Source organism: Callospermophilus lateralis, chromosome 3 (genome assembly GCF_048772815.1).
Source record: "Callospermophilus lateralis isolate mCalLat2 chromosome 3, mCalLat2.hap1, whole genome shotgun sequence".
Lineage (NCBI taxonomy): Eukaryota > Metazoa > Chordata > Mammalia > Rodentia > Sciuridae > Callospermophilus > Callospermophilus lateralis.
In genome coordinates, this window is record NC_135307.1 from 85308229 (window position 1) to 85323224 (window position 14996).

The following is a 14996-nucleotide window of genomic DNA, read 5'->3' on the forward strand; positions in this document are numbered from 1 at the left end:
TCATCCAGCTTCTTTGTTATTTTATACCAAGGATTGCCTTTCTTCCAATGTCCAGTAATGTGTTCAGTTCCATCTTAAACCCTACCAGATGGACCTTTAAGTCCATGTTTCTACCAATTGTCTCTTCAAGGCTCTTTCTAACGTCCATCTTAAAATTTTGTCAGCTTCTGGGGCTGGGGATGTGGCTCAAGCGGTAGCACGCTTGCCTGACATGCATGCGGCCCGGGTTCAATCCTCAGCATCACATACAAACAAAGATGTTGTGTCCGCCGAAAAACTAAAAAATAAATATTAAAATTCTCTCTCTCTCTCTCTCTCTCTCTCTCTCTCTCTCTCTCTCTCTCTCTCAGACTCTCTCCTTCTCTCTCTTTAAGAAAAAAAAATTTAAAAAAAAAGAAAAAAATTTTTTGTCAGCTTCTACCCATTATTCAGTTCCAAAACCATTTCCACGTTTTCAAGATATTTATTATAGTGGCATGTCATTTCCTGGCATGAAAGTCTGTAATAAGGTTCTCCAGAGAAACAGATTGAGTAGGATTTAGTTTTAATGAATTGGTTCATGCCACCATGGAAATACAGATCTCAAATTTTCAGGGTAAACTATGTCAGGCTGAAGACCCAAGGAAGAGTTGCAATCTGAGTCCAAAGGCAGCCTGCTGGCAGAGTTTTTCTTGTCTGGGGAAAGGAATGTTTGTTCTATTAAAGCCTTCAGCTGAGTAGATGAGGTCCACCCACATCATAGAGGGTACTGTGCTTAGCTCACAGTCCATCAATGAAAATATTGTTCTTACCCCCCAAAAAATCACTGAAACACCTAGAACAATATTTGAACAAATACCTGGGCAGTGTCACTCCATCAAATTGACACCTAAAATTAACTGCTGTAGTCCTTACTGTATTTTTCATTTTTTAGGTCCCTTTGAAATCAATCAGACATGTCAGCTTTCAAGATGAGGATGAGATTGTCAGAATAAACCCTCGAGATATCTTAATACGTCGGTATGCAGACTACAGACATCCTGACATGTGGAAAAATGACTTGGAGAGAGATGATACTGACTCCAATATTCACTTTCCTAAACCAGACAGTAAAAAGTCAGACTATCTCTACTCTTGTGGGGATGAGACTAAGTTAAGTTCACTCAAAGACTCTGTGGTATTTAAGACACAGCCTTCTTCCTCATTAAAAATTAAGAAGTCAAAACGAAGAAAAGAGGATGGTGAACGTTCTCGCTGCGTATACTGCCAGGAAAGGTTTAATCATGAAGAAAATGGCAGGGGAAAATGTCAGGATGCTCCAGATCCTATTAAAAGATGCATATATCAAGTTAGTTGTATGCTCTGTGCAGAGAGCATGTTGTATCATTGTATGTCAGACTCAGAGGGAGATTTTTCTGATCCCTGTTCATGTGACACTAGTGATGACAAGTTCTGCTTACGATGGTTAGCCCTGGTAGCTTTGTCTTTCATTGTACCATGTATGTGCTGCTACGTCCCTTTGAGAATGTGCCATCGCTGTGGTGAGGCGTGTGGGTGCTGTGGTGGGAAACATAAAGCTGCTGGATGAAATGATCCAGTGCCAAAAGGAGCTTAAAATCTTTGTTTCCAGGAATTAGCTAACTTGGTTTTGTGGAAGCTTTTGGCAAGCAATATGGAATCTTGCCTGGTATCACTGGGGCCACACGTGGAAGAAGCAGAACTCGTCAGTTCTTGGCATTTCACAGATGCTAGCCATGCATTTTTTTCCTTGAGTGCATGGCATGTTTCATTACAGGTTGTAGAGTATTTGCAGAAGGAAATCATTTTTGGCTATTGACTATAAAAAGTCAGCATAAATATGATCCAACAAAAAGGGATTAATTTTTGGCATTTTTGTATATTTATGCATTAGGTGATGGGAATTTAAAGGTTTGAATTCATGAACTAAAAATAAAAATGCACTAGGGGACAGTTGATTTCAATCTAAGAAAAGTTAACACTTGGGAATTATAAGAAGTAAAATAAGTGCAACTAAATCATTTATTAGTTGTTTTTCTGAAAGCAGTTTTATGTATAAATAACAAAATGTTTATATTTAACTAAATGTAAGGTACGAATTATTACATATTAAACCTTTCTTGCCCTTCCTAATTCTGAAGTAGATACACATTTATCTACTGTCACATTCCATATATTTTAAATATTTAACTCATCTAGTTAATAACATTTTTATTCCATGTGAATGATTTGATATTTTCATCCTTGTTTATCTTTGGCTACAATTTATATTGAGTTATATCTGTACATTCTGGTAATCTAAAAACCTTTAAGATATTCTAATAGCCTTGTGTGACCAACATTTTTTTAAAGCACAGATGTAATTGTCTAATGTTCTGATGGGAACTTAACCCTTATTTTTATATAAAAAGAGACTGAGTAAACAGAAAATTTAAGGGTTTTGGTTGTTTTGTTTTGTTTTTTGTGATATTCAACCAGCAAGTTGTTTTCTTTCAGAGTTTCCTCCTTCAAAAAATAATATTGCAAAAACAAACGTTTTACAAGGCAAAAAGTGTAAATGCATAGTTGGTGTAAAACAGTTTCCTCTTGAAATCTCCATTTATTGTTCTGCTACACCGAAATATGTTCAGCTGCATTACTAATGTTTTAGCTTATTCCTCAGTACTTACTATTCATATAACACTGATCTTTCTCAGCTATATTTTTTTTTATTTAAACTGGCCGAAAACAAAATTATTTTGTTAAAATGTATGCTAATGTATCCCAGGAAAGTATTTAATCCAACATCATTGTGAATGAAATATCTTGTAGATATAAATTTTATTTCTTTTACAGAACATTGTATTATTGCTGTTTAATTTACAAAGTAGTAGGATATGTGTTCCAACATACCATTTTAAAATACTATGGGGTCTTTTTTTTTTTTTTAAACATCAAAACTAACCAAATGAGGAATTCTTTAAGAACATTCCCTTACAGGAATAAAGTTGAGACGTGTGCCTTTTTTTTTTTTTTTTAAATTAATGGCTCGAAGTACTAGAGGTGATAGAAATTAAAATCACACTACCATTTGAAACTCATTTTCTATGCAGGTTTTAAATGTCATTTATATCTCATTTGTTTTACATATCAAACTTAAGCTTGTGTTAGCATTCTTCTTTTGCCCCCTATCAAACTGAACAATGTATATAACACTATCTTGTCTGTAAAATACTTTTTTTTAATAAAAAGAAAGCATTTATATTTATATGACAGCTTGAACTGACAACATTGTGTACATAGATCATCTTGAAGTATTATTTCACATTGAAAAGAAGAAAATTATATTGTTAACTGTAGATGTTATGAAGAAGAGGTTATTTCTAGTTTTGTACTAAAAATCAATTGGATGAACTAAATCCAAAACATGACATTGTAGCAGCAGTTTTAAGTCTTATTTTTACTGTTTATATATTTGAATGCTGCTACACCTGGTGATCTTCATCCCTGAAGTTTTCAGCTAAACTTGGTTTCCTAGAATAGACTGTTAACTTTCAAAATTCCTTTTTATGGATGAAATGGAAATAATGGTTCTCTTTTTGAATGAATTTTCATATTTGTAAGTACTGAGTTTTTAATTCAGGTTTGAGCGAGGTGTGAATGACTGAAGAAAATAACTTGCTGGCTATATAGGAAAATGCTGTGGAAATGAACTGTGTATATACTTCTGGGAAGAACAAATTTAATCATTTCTTCTGTTAAGCACTAATCAGTATAGTGCAACTCCTGGTTCTGTACTGTATTTTATATGCAACATATATGCTTTAATATTTTAATGTTTGTGCATTAATATTTTCAATTTGTTTAACCACTTTGCTGCTAAGATTTTGCCGTCCCATCCCCGTTTTTTCCTTTACAGTTTTAAACAAGTTTCTTCATTAAAAACTATGGTGATGAAATTGGTTCTTATTTCACCTTGGATCTTTATAACTAACATACTCAGTTTCCAAATCAATCTAGGAAACAAAAACTGATAATGTAGTGTATCTGTATCCCTATGTGGAAATTTTCTCTTTGGAGTAGTTGAGAATTCCTATGTGCAAACAAATGGATAGTTTAAGTCTCTGATTCTCAAATGTGTATAGGTACATTCAGAAACTGTTTCCATTCTCTATACAGATTTGGCACTGCCATTTGGCATTTCTTCTAAAACTTTTTTATCTGATTGTATAAGCAAATGGCTCAACAAAACTGTTAAAGTAAACACTAAAAATGAGATCATCTAAGTGGCATGATAAGAAAGAATTTGGCCTGATGAGTTTGTTTTGTTTGGAACTGATAGTTTTCAAATGATAATCTGGATCATTTGTTTCCATGTGTGGAACTTCAGCACCACCTACTGGATAATATCCAGACCAGAGAAAAAGATGGCAATAGGCATCCGCAGGGTTCATTCACTACCACCAGTAAAGGGCTAGTCAAGTGGTGGCCACCTCCTACAGGGAAACCAGGAGTAAGAAATATCTCAAAGGAACTGTAAAATGATTCTTTTCTCTAATTTTGTTGGTCACTAAAAGATTTTAAGCACTTTTTTCTTACATATCCTGTTTTAAAATATTTATTGCTATTTGGAGCTGGCAATCAAACTTAATGGATATGCTGAGGCATTTATAGAACCAGTTCCTTTAACTTGGAAGCCATTACCAAAATGGTATTTTTCCCTCCCACTGTCAGTCAGGGAGAATTTTTTTATATATAAATAGATAAACATAACCACCTGTATTTTATCATGACAACTTTAAAGAAAGTGTGTGTATGTTTCTGAGACAAAGATGGGGCAGGGATTAAAATTTAAAGGGAAAGACTTGAAACTACCTATTTTCATTGGTTATTCAATAGTGCCTAAAATGAGTTTTTGAAGTTATACAAATGCACTTTGAATTCATGTGTATAGTGCCATCTAATATCTTTGGTAAGTCATGCTTTTACTTTTTCCTCTCTCCTTTCCCCTTAATTGAATGGCTCAAAGATATTTCCTAATATCCATGTAAGTATCCAGAGTACAGGAAACATACTACTTCATACATTCAGTATAAAGATATTTTAAGGATTTTTCTGTTGTTATTACTGAAACTGACTCTAGATTTTGTGATTATACTTGGAATATGTAACTTGGGTTTAAGATTAGGTTTTTAATTGTAGCCCAAAGGTGCATTAAGAAAATACACATTTTTCTACAGAAAAGTTAGAGAACTTTAGTGTTACCTAAAAAACAAATTTCTCAATGATACAATTCTCATTCTTCATTTGACCTCCATGATCACATTTCTAAGGGAAAGTGCTAGAAACTTGCATTATTGTTGCACTTAAAAATGTCTATAAATCCTAATAGCACCATAAGGTGTTTTGCAGTAAGTCAAACATAGAAAAATATTTTTTTAAAAAAAGAAACACGACCAGAGGTGATTTATATTAAAATGAGAGGGAGAGAGAGGGAGAAAAAGGGCTTTAAAGTGCTATTTGCCTAGCAGCCAGGTGGTTATAAAACTTTCATATGCTTTGGTACACTGATAAATGATAGCCATTGTTACTGAAAGCTTAAATTGCATAATTGTTTTGAAATTTTTCAAGAATAATCTAGTTGAAAAGCCTTTGTATTAAAGATACACATAGATTTTTGTGAACATTTCCAGTGTGTAGTATCATTTGCTTTCTATTCTCTTGACCTCAAAAGTGCCTCACTTGTACATTATTTCCATTAAAAGCTTGACTGCATTTTTTCTAATGAGCAATGAAAAATTGTTTAACTCATGTCATAATGTTATCTTCTCAGATATAGTTGACTAGATTGATAGTTTCAAGTATACAATGTAAATACGCATATATACGTTTGGAACTTTTTGTTACGATACTCATGTAATTGGACATACAAGATGATATCATAAGAATTTGTTTTAATGGTTCCCTCCCTCTTGGAATTACATAATTAAACCTATCATGAAATATTAAAGGACTTTTTCTTACTCTTTTAGAGCTATCAAATTATCACATAAGAGATAACAATTACTGGAGGACAATGTAAATGGAAACTTTCGATCAGAATTTTATTGTTTCATTCTTTTTTTAACTGAAAGTTCACATATAGTTAATCATCTGTTTATGCATCCAGTTGTTATGTTTGTTTTTTCCAGTCTGGTACTACATTATGTGTATTGGTTTGGAAATACGTTGCAGTGCTGGTGTGTTACACACACCAGTAACACCAGCTAATTGGGAGGCAGAGGCAGAAAGATTGCAAATTCAAGGCCAGCCTCGTCAACTTGGCAAGATCCTGTCTCAAAATTTAAGGGTTGGGGATGTAGCTCAGTAATCAAGTGCTTGCTTAGCATGTGCAAGGCCCCAAGTTCAATTTCCCCCACATTATAGGGGAAAAAGTTGTCTGGAAACATAATGTAGTTAAGTTTGGTTTAAAAACTTTAAAAACATTAGATGATAGTGGCAGATGTACACAACAGTTGTACTCGTAAACAAAAATGAAAAGTTATTATTGTCAGTACTACTCAAAAGTCAGTGTATCTCAACATCAGAATAACTTTGTTTTACTAAGTTACAGTTGTAGTCAACTGAAAAGTCAAGAGTTAACTGCGCCCTTCTGTGAATTATAAAATGTAGTCTCATTAGAACTTGCTCTATATTCTTCATATCAAGATATCATGCACAAGTAAGTTGAATAGTTTTTATATAAGAATTGGAACTAGGATTCCTGCTTGGTTCTCAATACAGTGTCATGCACAGTATTCCTTGAAGGGGAAAAAAATCAATAGTAATGAAAGTTGGAGTCGATTATTTTTAAATTAACTGCTTTAAGATTTGAAGTTTTAGATCCTTGAAGTGATGGCTCCAAAAGTACCTTTTGTAATAAAAGTCTAACAATTATAATTGAAACAATGTTTATTTTTGTTTCATAACATCTTTTTTTAAAAATATTTTTTGTTGTTGTTGTCAATGGATCTTTATTTTATTTATTTATATAGAGTGCTGATAATCGAACCCAGGGCCTCACACAAGCTAGGCAAGCAAGCACTCCACCACTGAGCCACAATCCCAGCCCCTTAATCACTTTTAATCCTTAGAAAAATTTGTAATATGGTATTATCTTCCTTATTTTACCGAAGAGAAGATTTCGACTTTGAGACTACTTGACAGACCACGAGGGTCTGAACCAAATTCTGACTTCAAAGCCCATGCTTTTAAGTCCCAGTGCAGTTTTGCCTTTATATTATAGGGATGCGGATATACTTCATAGACCAATCATATTGTTCAAGTGAAATTCTAATGATTATTTTAAGCTATTCACATGTCAGTTATTTCACAGAAAAAATCCTGTCCTTGGAACCAGGGTTGTGTTTATTGTCCAGGCTATTTAAATATGTTAGATTGAAGACATTTCTCTTCCCTTGAACTTAAAATTATTGATTCTGCTAATGTGGAAATGATTTAATTTGAAGTTATTTTTAAATCAGAAGGAAGGAAGACAGGAGAATCCAGACTATTCAGTGTTGAAATGATTGAGATAATTATGTCTGGACAGGAGACTTGGTATTTCTTAATTTTATGTTGCCACACTGCAAGATGCCAATTTAAATGTTTATTTTCTTTTTAAAAGTATATACAGGAAACCTTACAGATTTTGCTTATCCAACCCCTTTTTCATGCCCTTCATATTTTCTGCTCTTCTTTTGCCCTCTTATAGAAATAATGTCCTTTGAACATCCAAGTCTATGAGGGCAAGAATTCATGGAAAAGAATTTGTGTATATACGTGTGTGTATTTGTATAGATCAATATATATTTATGTGTATGTTCTATCAATAAATTGATTGATTGATTCTATGCTGTATTCTTCACAAGAAAGGCCAGGAGGCTTAATTTGTGTCTTTAATAAGTAGGGGAAGTCAGTCTTTTTGACTTTCAGTCTTAAAATTTAAAACAAAGTTGTATGAATACTTGAGCTCCCAGCTAGTTAATAGTTTTTGTTCAAGTATCAAAGTAAAATGCTCATAGACAGCATGGTACTCCAGAGTTTTAAGATAAGACTGGAAATCCAAACCAAACCAAATTACTTAATGACTAAAGTTGTCAGATTCTCTGAAGTTTTAGGCTGGGAAGTACCAAAGAGATTATCTAGAATAGCATGCTCCTTATAAATGTAGTAACTGAAATTCAAAAGGTGTAGGTGTTAGTGCAAACTCTTTCACTTACACGAGAACAACCTGCACTAAAACTGTATACCCAGCTGTCCAAGTGCATCTCTTGCAAGCACCTCACATTCAGTATGCTGAAACAGATTTCATGATTTCCTCTGTTCATTCTTTTTTTCTCCTCTGCCATGATAGATGGCATTGACACCACTGCCCAGCTAATTGCTCTAGACATAAACCTGGTCATCATACTTAATTTCTCATTTTCTTCTTGCTTTTCACCATTGATTCTCAATTTCCTATGGTTCTATTTTCTAAATGTCCCTCAAATCTGTCCCACCTTCCTCTATCCCTAGTATCACTATCCTAGTAGAAGTCAGATCATACTACTGTCACTGCAAATTAAACAACCAATAAATCACCTGGGTGTCTTTATTAACAAGGGATGGTTTGTATTTTAAAAATAATTGGAATATGAAAGTATTTTATACAACAAAATAGTGATATAAAGTTATGATCTTCCAATTGAGATATTCCCAGATTAAGAAAAAAAAATTTAAATGGTTTATGATGAGCTGGCACAGCGGCACACACCTATAATCCCAGTGACTCAGGAGGCTGAGGCAGGAGGACTGCAAGTTCAAAGCCAGCCTCAGCAACACAGTAAGGCCCTAAACAACTAGGAATGTGGCTTGGTGGTTAAGTGCCACAAGGTTCACTATCTGTACCCAAAAAAAGTTTTTAAGTTGAATCATTATGACTTGTAAGAGCAGTTCAGCATCCTGGAGGTAATTGAGAGCAAACCAAACTATAGAATGCAAACTTACAGAAATGATGAACTGTAATTTATGTCCCTGTTCTCAAATCCAGTTTTTCTTTTTCTTTTTTTTTATTGGTTATTCAAAACATTACAAATATCAAATCCAGTTTTTCTAAGTGATTTTAAGCTTGTTATCTATTATTGTTTTCTGAGAACTTGGGTGAAAGAGGCCGTTACTAAAAGTTTTTGAATCTTATTGTTGATAGCATTATAAGTAAATCAATAGCTGCATAACCAGGTGAACCTATTTTAGAAGTTTACCTTTGCTTTTTTTTTTTACAACTCATTTTTTGCTGAAGCAAGGTCAAAAACACCTTGCCTGGTGCAGCTTTCCTCCCCTTTTGTAGGTCACACCTCTAGGAAAGGCTAATTACTTAAATAATGTTGTGAAGGTACAGGAGAAGGCCATACTCATAAGTGAGAAAAGGAACCATTCTGGTTAAAGAAAAGCAAACACAAAGACTTTGAGTAGGAAAGGTCTTGGCTTATTGAAGGAGGAACAAGAAGACTAGTATGGCTAAAGGGACTGAATGAGACAGCTTGGGGAAGAAGCTAAGGACAGACACAGCAAGTGCCAGATATTGTAGGAATTTGTAGGGCATGGTAAGTTCAGATTTTATTCTGAGTGTAGAAGAAATCTACTGAAAGGTTTTCAACAGAGAAATTTTATGGCTATGTAGCTTTTTTTTTTTTAAACCATAAATCCCATTTTTGGTCTCAGATCTTGTTGGACTGGTATTGCATTACCTCAGGCATTATCTTAGCTATTCAACTGAAATGCTGTCAACAAGTTCTACTACTACCTCCACATTTCTGAACTTGGTGGATGTTTTTTAACCTTCACCTCACTGAGCAGCTCTTGACATATTCTTCACTAGGCTTCCTTGAGAATAAACTGTCCAAATTTCCTCCTTTTTGATTGGTTCTTCCTTTCTGCTGGCTCCTCTTTCCACTCACTACAAGGTGGAATTTCTCAGGTACAGTAATAGATGCTCCCCTCTTGTGGAATTGCATCCATTCTCATAGTTAAATAACACAGGCTAAGGTTATCCACTTTTAGATCTTCTTGATATCTCCACTTGGACGTCTCACAGGCATTTCAATTTTATAAGGCCAAAATAGAACTCTTGTTGGTTCTCTGCTCCAAACCTGCTCCACCTATAGTTTGCCTCATTTTAAAAAAACGATCATTTACTCAGTTGCTAAAGAGTTAGTCTTTTTGCGTCATGTTTCCAGTCCAGACCATCTGCAAGAGACTCAACTTAAAATAGATTTCAAATCTGAATAATTCTCACCATGTGCACCACTACCATCTCAGTACAAGGTTCAGTTATCTCCAGCCTACAATTTCTGTAACAGCTTCCTGCTTCTATTCTTTCTCCCCGGGGTGGGGGTGGGGGTGCTTTTATTTTTAGAATGATTCATCACCTCGTGTTCATTACATATTAATTTCAGGATTATTACTATCTTTTCTCTGGATTTGACAGTTATTCCCTTTATCCTATTCCTTTCCTTCTGCCTGCACCTGTAATGAGGAAAAATAACTTAGTGTTTATTGGCTGCCTGTTAGGGACCAGGCACTGTGTTGAACATACTCAATAACTTTGTGAAGTCAGCATAATTACTTCCACTTCAGAGCTAAGGAAACTGGGCATAGAGAAATTTAAAAACTAAACTAGATTCTTAATTAAGTGGGGGAACTGAAATCCAAACCTTTCTGTTCCTGACTCCCACATTTTCTTGGCTTACATTTTGCCTCTGTGGGGTGCGTCTCCTTTGTCCCCTTCTTTAAGTCTCCAACCTCTCCCCTGATTTTATTTCAATGCTCCATCTGCATTATCTCCTTTTCTCCCCCTTCAAATTCTTGCCTCAGTGTTCTCTCATTCTGCATTTTCTTTCACACTCACTGGCCTGTCTTACCCACAGTTGAGAGTCAGGTAATACTGAAATTTCAAAAGACAATCTGGGATTAACTTCACGATTCCCATGAATAGTGAAGCCATGAAAAGATGTTAAGTCTATGCTTTGAAATTTTAGAAAGAAAATGACTCATTAGAAGGTCAGGGTGAGCCTCTATAGCATGCTTCTGCAATGCCTAGATTCTAACAAAGAGGTCTTTATTTGCTCTCTGGTAATGGTGCAGCATTAAGTCCATTGTACTTCAGCAAATGTGGGCACCTATCCATTACTTCCTGTATTTTGATCTACAATTGATTAATCACTTTCCTTTTTTTTTTTTCCTTTGTCACTGGGAATGGAACTCAGAGCCTCATACATGCCAAGTGTGTGCTTTCTACCTGCCACTGAGTCACATCCCCACCCCAGACATCTCAACTTCTGATGACACAGGTTTGATCAGGGTATATCTTAATAGAGAATATCTACTCTTCTGCATTTAAAAATCTTTTTCTTCTATATGAATGATACTTTCCTTAGGCTTTCCATTTTCTCCACTTAATTTTTAGTAAAAGTGAACCTGTTATATTCAGCTTTTTCACTGCTATGATTGAAAGACCCAATCAGGACAACTGTAGAGGAGAAAAAGGTTTATTTAGGTGCTCACGGGTTTCAGAGGTCTCAGTCCATAAGTCCATACGCTGGCTCCATTCCTTGGGGCTTAAAGTGAGGTAGGACATCATGGAGAAAGAGTGCGGCAAAGGGAAGCAGCTCATATGATTATCAGGCAGCTAGGGACTCCACTCACCAGATACAAAATATATACCTCAAAGCCACGCCCCCAATGACCACCTCCTCCAGCCACACCCCACCTGCCTCCAGTTACTACTCAATTAATCCCATCGGGGTATAATTCAATGATTCCGTTAAGGCTCTCACAGTGCAATCATTTCCCCTCTGAATCCATTGTCTCACACATGAGCCTTTGGGGGATTTCTCAAATCCAAACCATAACACCTAATGATACATGATAATGTTTTTAATATGAAATAAAATCATTAGCAGTAGGTTTATCTAATTTTTGCTCTCCTCTATGTCTCTCAAGAAATTGTTTGGCTCAGAAAATCATCAAAGAAAATGGAATAAAGAATAAGAACCCTGGAAAAATGGTGTTAAGGCATAAGACCACTCTTGCTTCACTAAAATTCTATCAGCCAGAAACAGGTGAGAAATTCACAACCTCAAAAGGCCTATTCAAATATAGTCATAGAGGATAATAAACAAAGAATTACTTCCTATTAGGTACTGCATAATGACACTGAAAGACAGCAGGTCCTAATTCCTTAGAATCTGCAGATATTATATTGGAAAATTGTCTTCACATTGTGATGAAGAATCTTGAGATGGGGAGATTTTCCAGATTATCCGGGTGTATGCTAAATGTGTCCTTATAAGAAAGAGGTAGAGAAGGGAACAACATATTCAGAAGGTGAAGTAAAGAGAGCAGAGCTATGTGAAGATTGCACTTGTGTAGATGTAGCCACAAGGTAAGAAATGCTGGTGGCCAACCAAAGTTGAAATAAACAGAGAACAGATTCTCCCCTACCTAGAGCCTCCAGATGACTAGCTTTATTTCAGTCCAGCAATTTTAATTTCAAAACAATGGCATCTGGAATTGTAGTAACTTAAAAATGTGATTTCTTATAACAGTCATGGAAAACTAATACACTTTCCAAAAGCATCAGATCACAGAGAATAGTGTTTTTTGTTTTTCTTTGTTTTGTTTTGTTTTGTTTTTATCAGAAGAATCAGGGACTCAAAAGGAATTTATTTTTAAGGCAGGAGACCATTCTAGATCCTCCTGAGTGAGATCTTAGAGTTGCTATGGGCTATTGATTTATATTTAATATTCCCATTCTTTTCAAATGAGAATGTTTATTGCAATTATCCTGTTCTTGCTTCTTATATACTGCATGTGTTGGAGAAATAAGCAACTACTTTGATTCCTGGTTCATAAACCTATGGAGAAGAACCATAAAAAAGAGAATGCACAGATCACCTGGAGATCCAGGACAGCTAGATGCAACAAGAAGACGGAACTTTACATCATCAACCGCAAGAAAGGATTGAGTGTGTTCTTTGGATTTAAAGATAATCATCCAGTTGATCATTAAAACAGAAGAACAAAAGGGCAGACTTTATTCAGGACTATTGTGATAGATGTGGGGACTACAGCAATTGGAGGTTTTGCAGTCAGGAAGAAAGATTGTTCTCAATTGAATACAATAAGGACAAGTGAGGATTAATAGTTAAGGAGAAGAGTAGGTACCAGTTGATGTAAATTACTAAGAGGAAATAGGATAGGTTAAGGGGGATTTTTCCTAAATGAACTTAACAATATCCTTTCTGAAGGCAAGCTAGAGTGATATCAAGAGGGGTGGGTGAGGACTTGGATCCAATATAAAGAATAGGGGTGGGGACTGTCACTAAACTGACCCAGCAGGATTCTTGCTAGAATTTTACTTAGTGAGCTGAGGAGAGAGCCCAAATTTGGAACCTGGTCAAGCAGTGGGCTCACAAGCTACACTCCAGTCATTCGGAGAATCTTTCTCAGTGCATAGAAAGGGTCAGAGGAATAACTGATGGCCTGATTAAGACAGAGTTAGTGTTTTTCCATTTGCTTTTCTATCTCTTCAAGTTTATAAGAGAGATAGGTTGAGGCTAACCTAATTTAAATTAAGGGACGTGTGACATGAGTCACATGCAGGGCAGGGCAGTTAAGAACTTTGTGCTTTTGTCTCTTTTGCTTAGCTACAGTGATCTTGGAGGTTATGTGTCCTTTGCTGTAGCTACAAAGTGGAGGAAAGCAGCCTGAACTTCACTGGAGTCTGCTAGTTTGACCTAACCTATTGTAATACAGGCCCTGAGGTGAGAGTGAGCTTTATGGGTTACAAGAGAGAGAACAGAACAGGAACTGAGTGAGCAAGGGAGAGAGAGAAGTCAGATTCTATAGGCTTCCTAAACCAAGGTAAGAAGTTTTGATTTTATTCCAAGTATGAGGAAATAATTGAAGGGTTTTACATGGAAAGTGGCACTTTATCATTATAATGGACTATTCTGAGAACTCTATGGAGAACTGATTGAGGAAGAAGGAGGAAAAGAGAATGCAAGAAGACCAATTAGAAGCTATTATAGTGGTCTGAATGAGAGTTATTTTTGTTTGGACCAGGGTAGCAGTTGTAAAGTTGAAAAGAAATAGGCAGATACTACATATGTTTTAATGATAGCACCAACAAGATTTCCTAATGGATTAAATGGGGTAGGAGGAGGGAATCAATGAAAGAAGCTTTTTGCTTTTTGTTTTGTGTGCTTACCCAACTGAGCCATATCCCCAGTCCTTTCTGTGTTTTATTTTGAGACAGGGTCTTGCTAAGTTGCTTAGGGCCTCACTAAGTTTCTGAGGCTGGCTTTGAAGTCACCATCCTCCTGCCTCAGACTTCCAAGTTGTTCCACTATGCCCAGTGGAAGAGAATAATCTTTGGTTGCAAATCTGGAACATTAGAAAAATACTGAGAAAAAAATTCTTAGTTCAAAGAGGGATCTATGATAAGAATTTAATATAATTTAAACCAGAACAATAGAAACCAGTATCAAATATCAAAACATGTAAGCTGTGGCCAAAGCAGTACTTAGAGAGAAATTTATAGATATAAATTAAATTTTAATTTTTAAAAAAGAAGGACGTCTTAATGAGTTACTAAAGAGTTTAAGAAGTCGGAAAAGGAGGAGCTCAATAAGGTCCAAGAAAGTAATGGAAGGCAGGAAATATATAAGATTAGAACTTAATAAACTAGAAAATAAGCATAGAGTACAGATCAACAGAGCCAAAAGGTGGTTTTTGAAAAGACTGATAAAGGTGATAAACCTCTGGCAAGATTGGTCAAATAACCAAGGGACAAATAAACAAGATCAGGATTTTATATCCACCAAAATATATTTCAGAAACAAAGGTGAAAGAAAGACTTGTTCAGATATACAAAAGCTGGATGGATCCCTCACCACCAGACCCATGTGCACAAAGTGTAAAAGGAGGCCTTTCAGCCA

General features: G+C 35.5%; 1 protein-coding gene across 1 annotated transcript in view; it reads left to right on the forward strand.

Annotated features, from left to right (window-relative positions):
- Spred1 (sprouty related EVH1 domain containing 1) overlaps positions 1 to 5986 on the forward strand; it is a 96519-nt gene extending 90533 nt beyond the window's left edge. The window contains exon 7 of the mRNA XM_076850536.1: positions 914 to 5986. Within this exon, the coding sequence (XP_076706651.1) occupies positions 914 to 1567 (654 nt within the window). The 3' untranslated portion in view covers positions 1568 to 5986. The remainder of the gene's footprint in view (positions 1 to 913) is intronic.
- The last annotated feature ends 9010 nt before the right edge of the window (positions 5987 to 14996 follow it).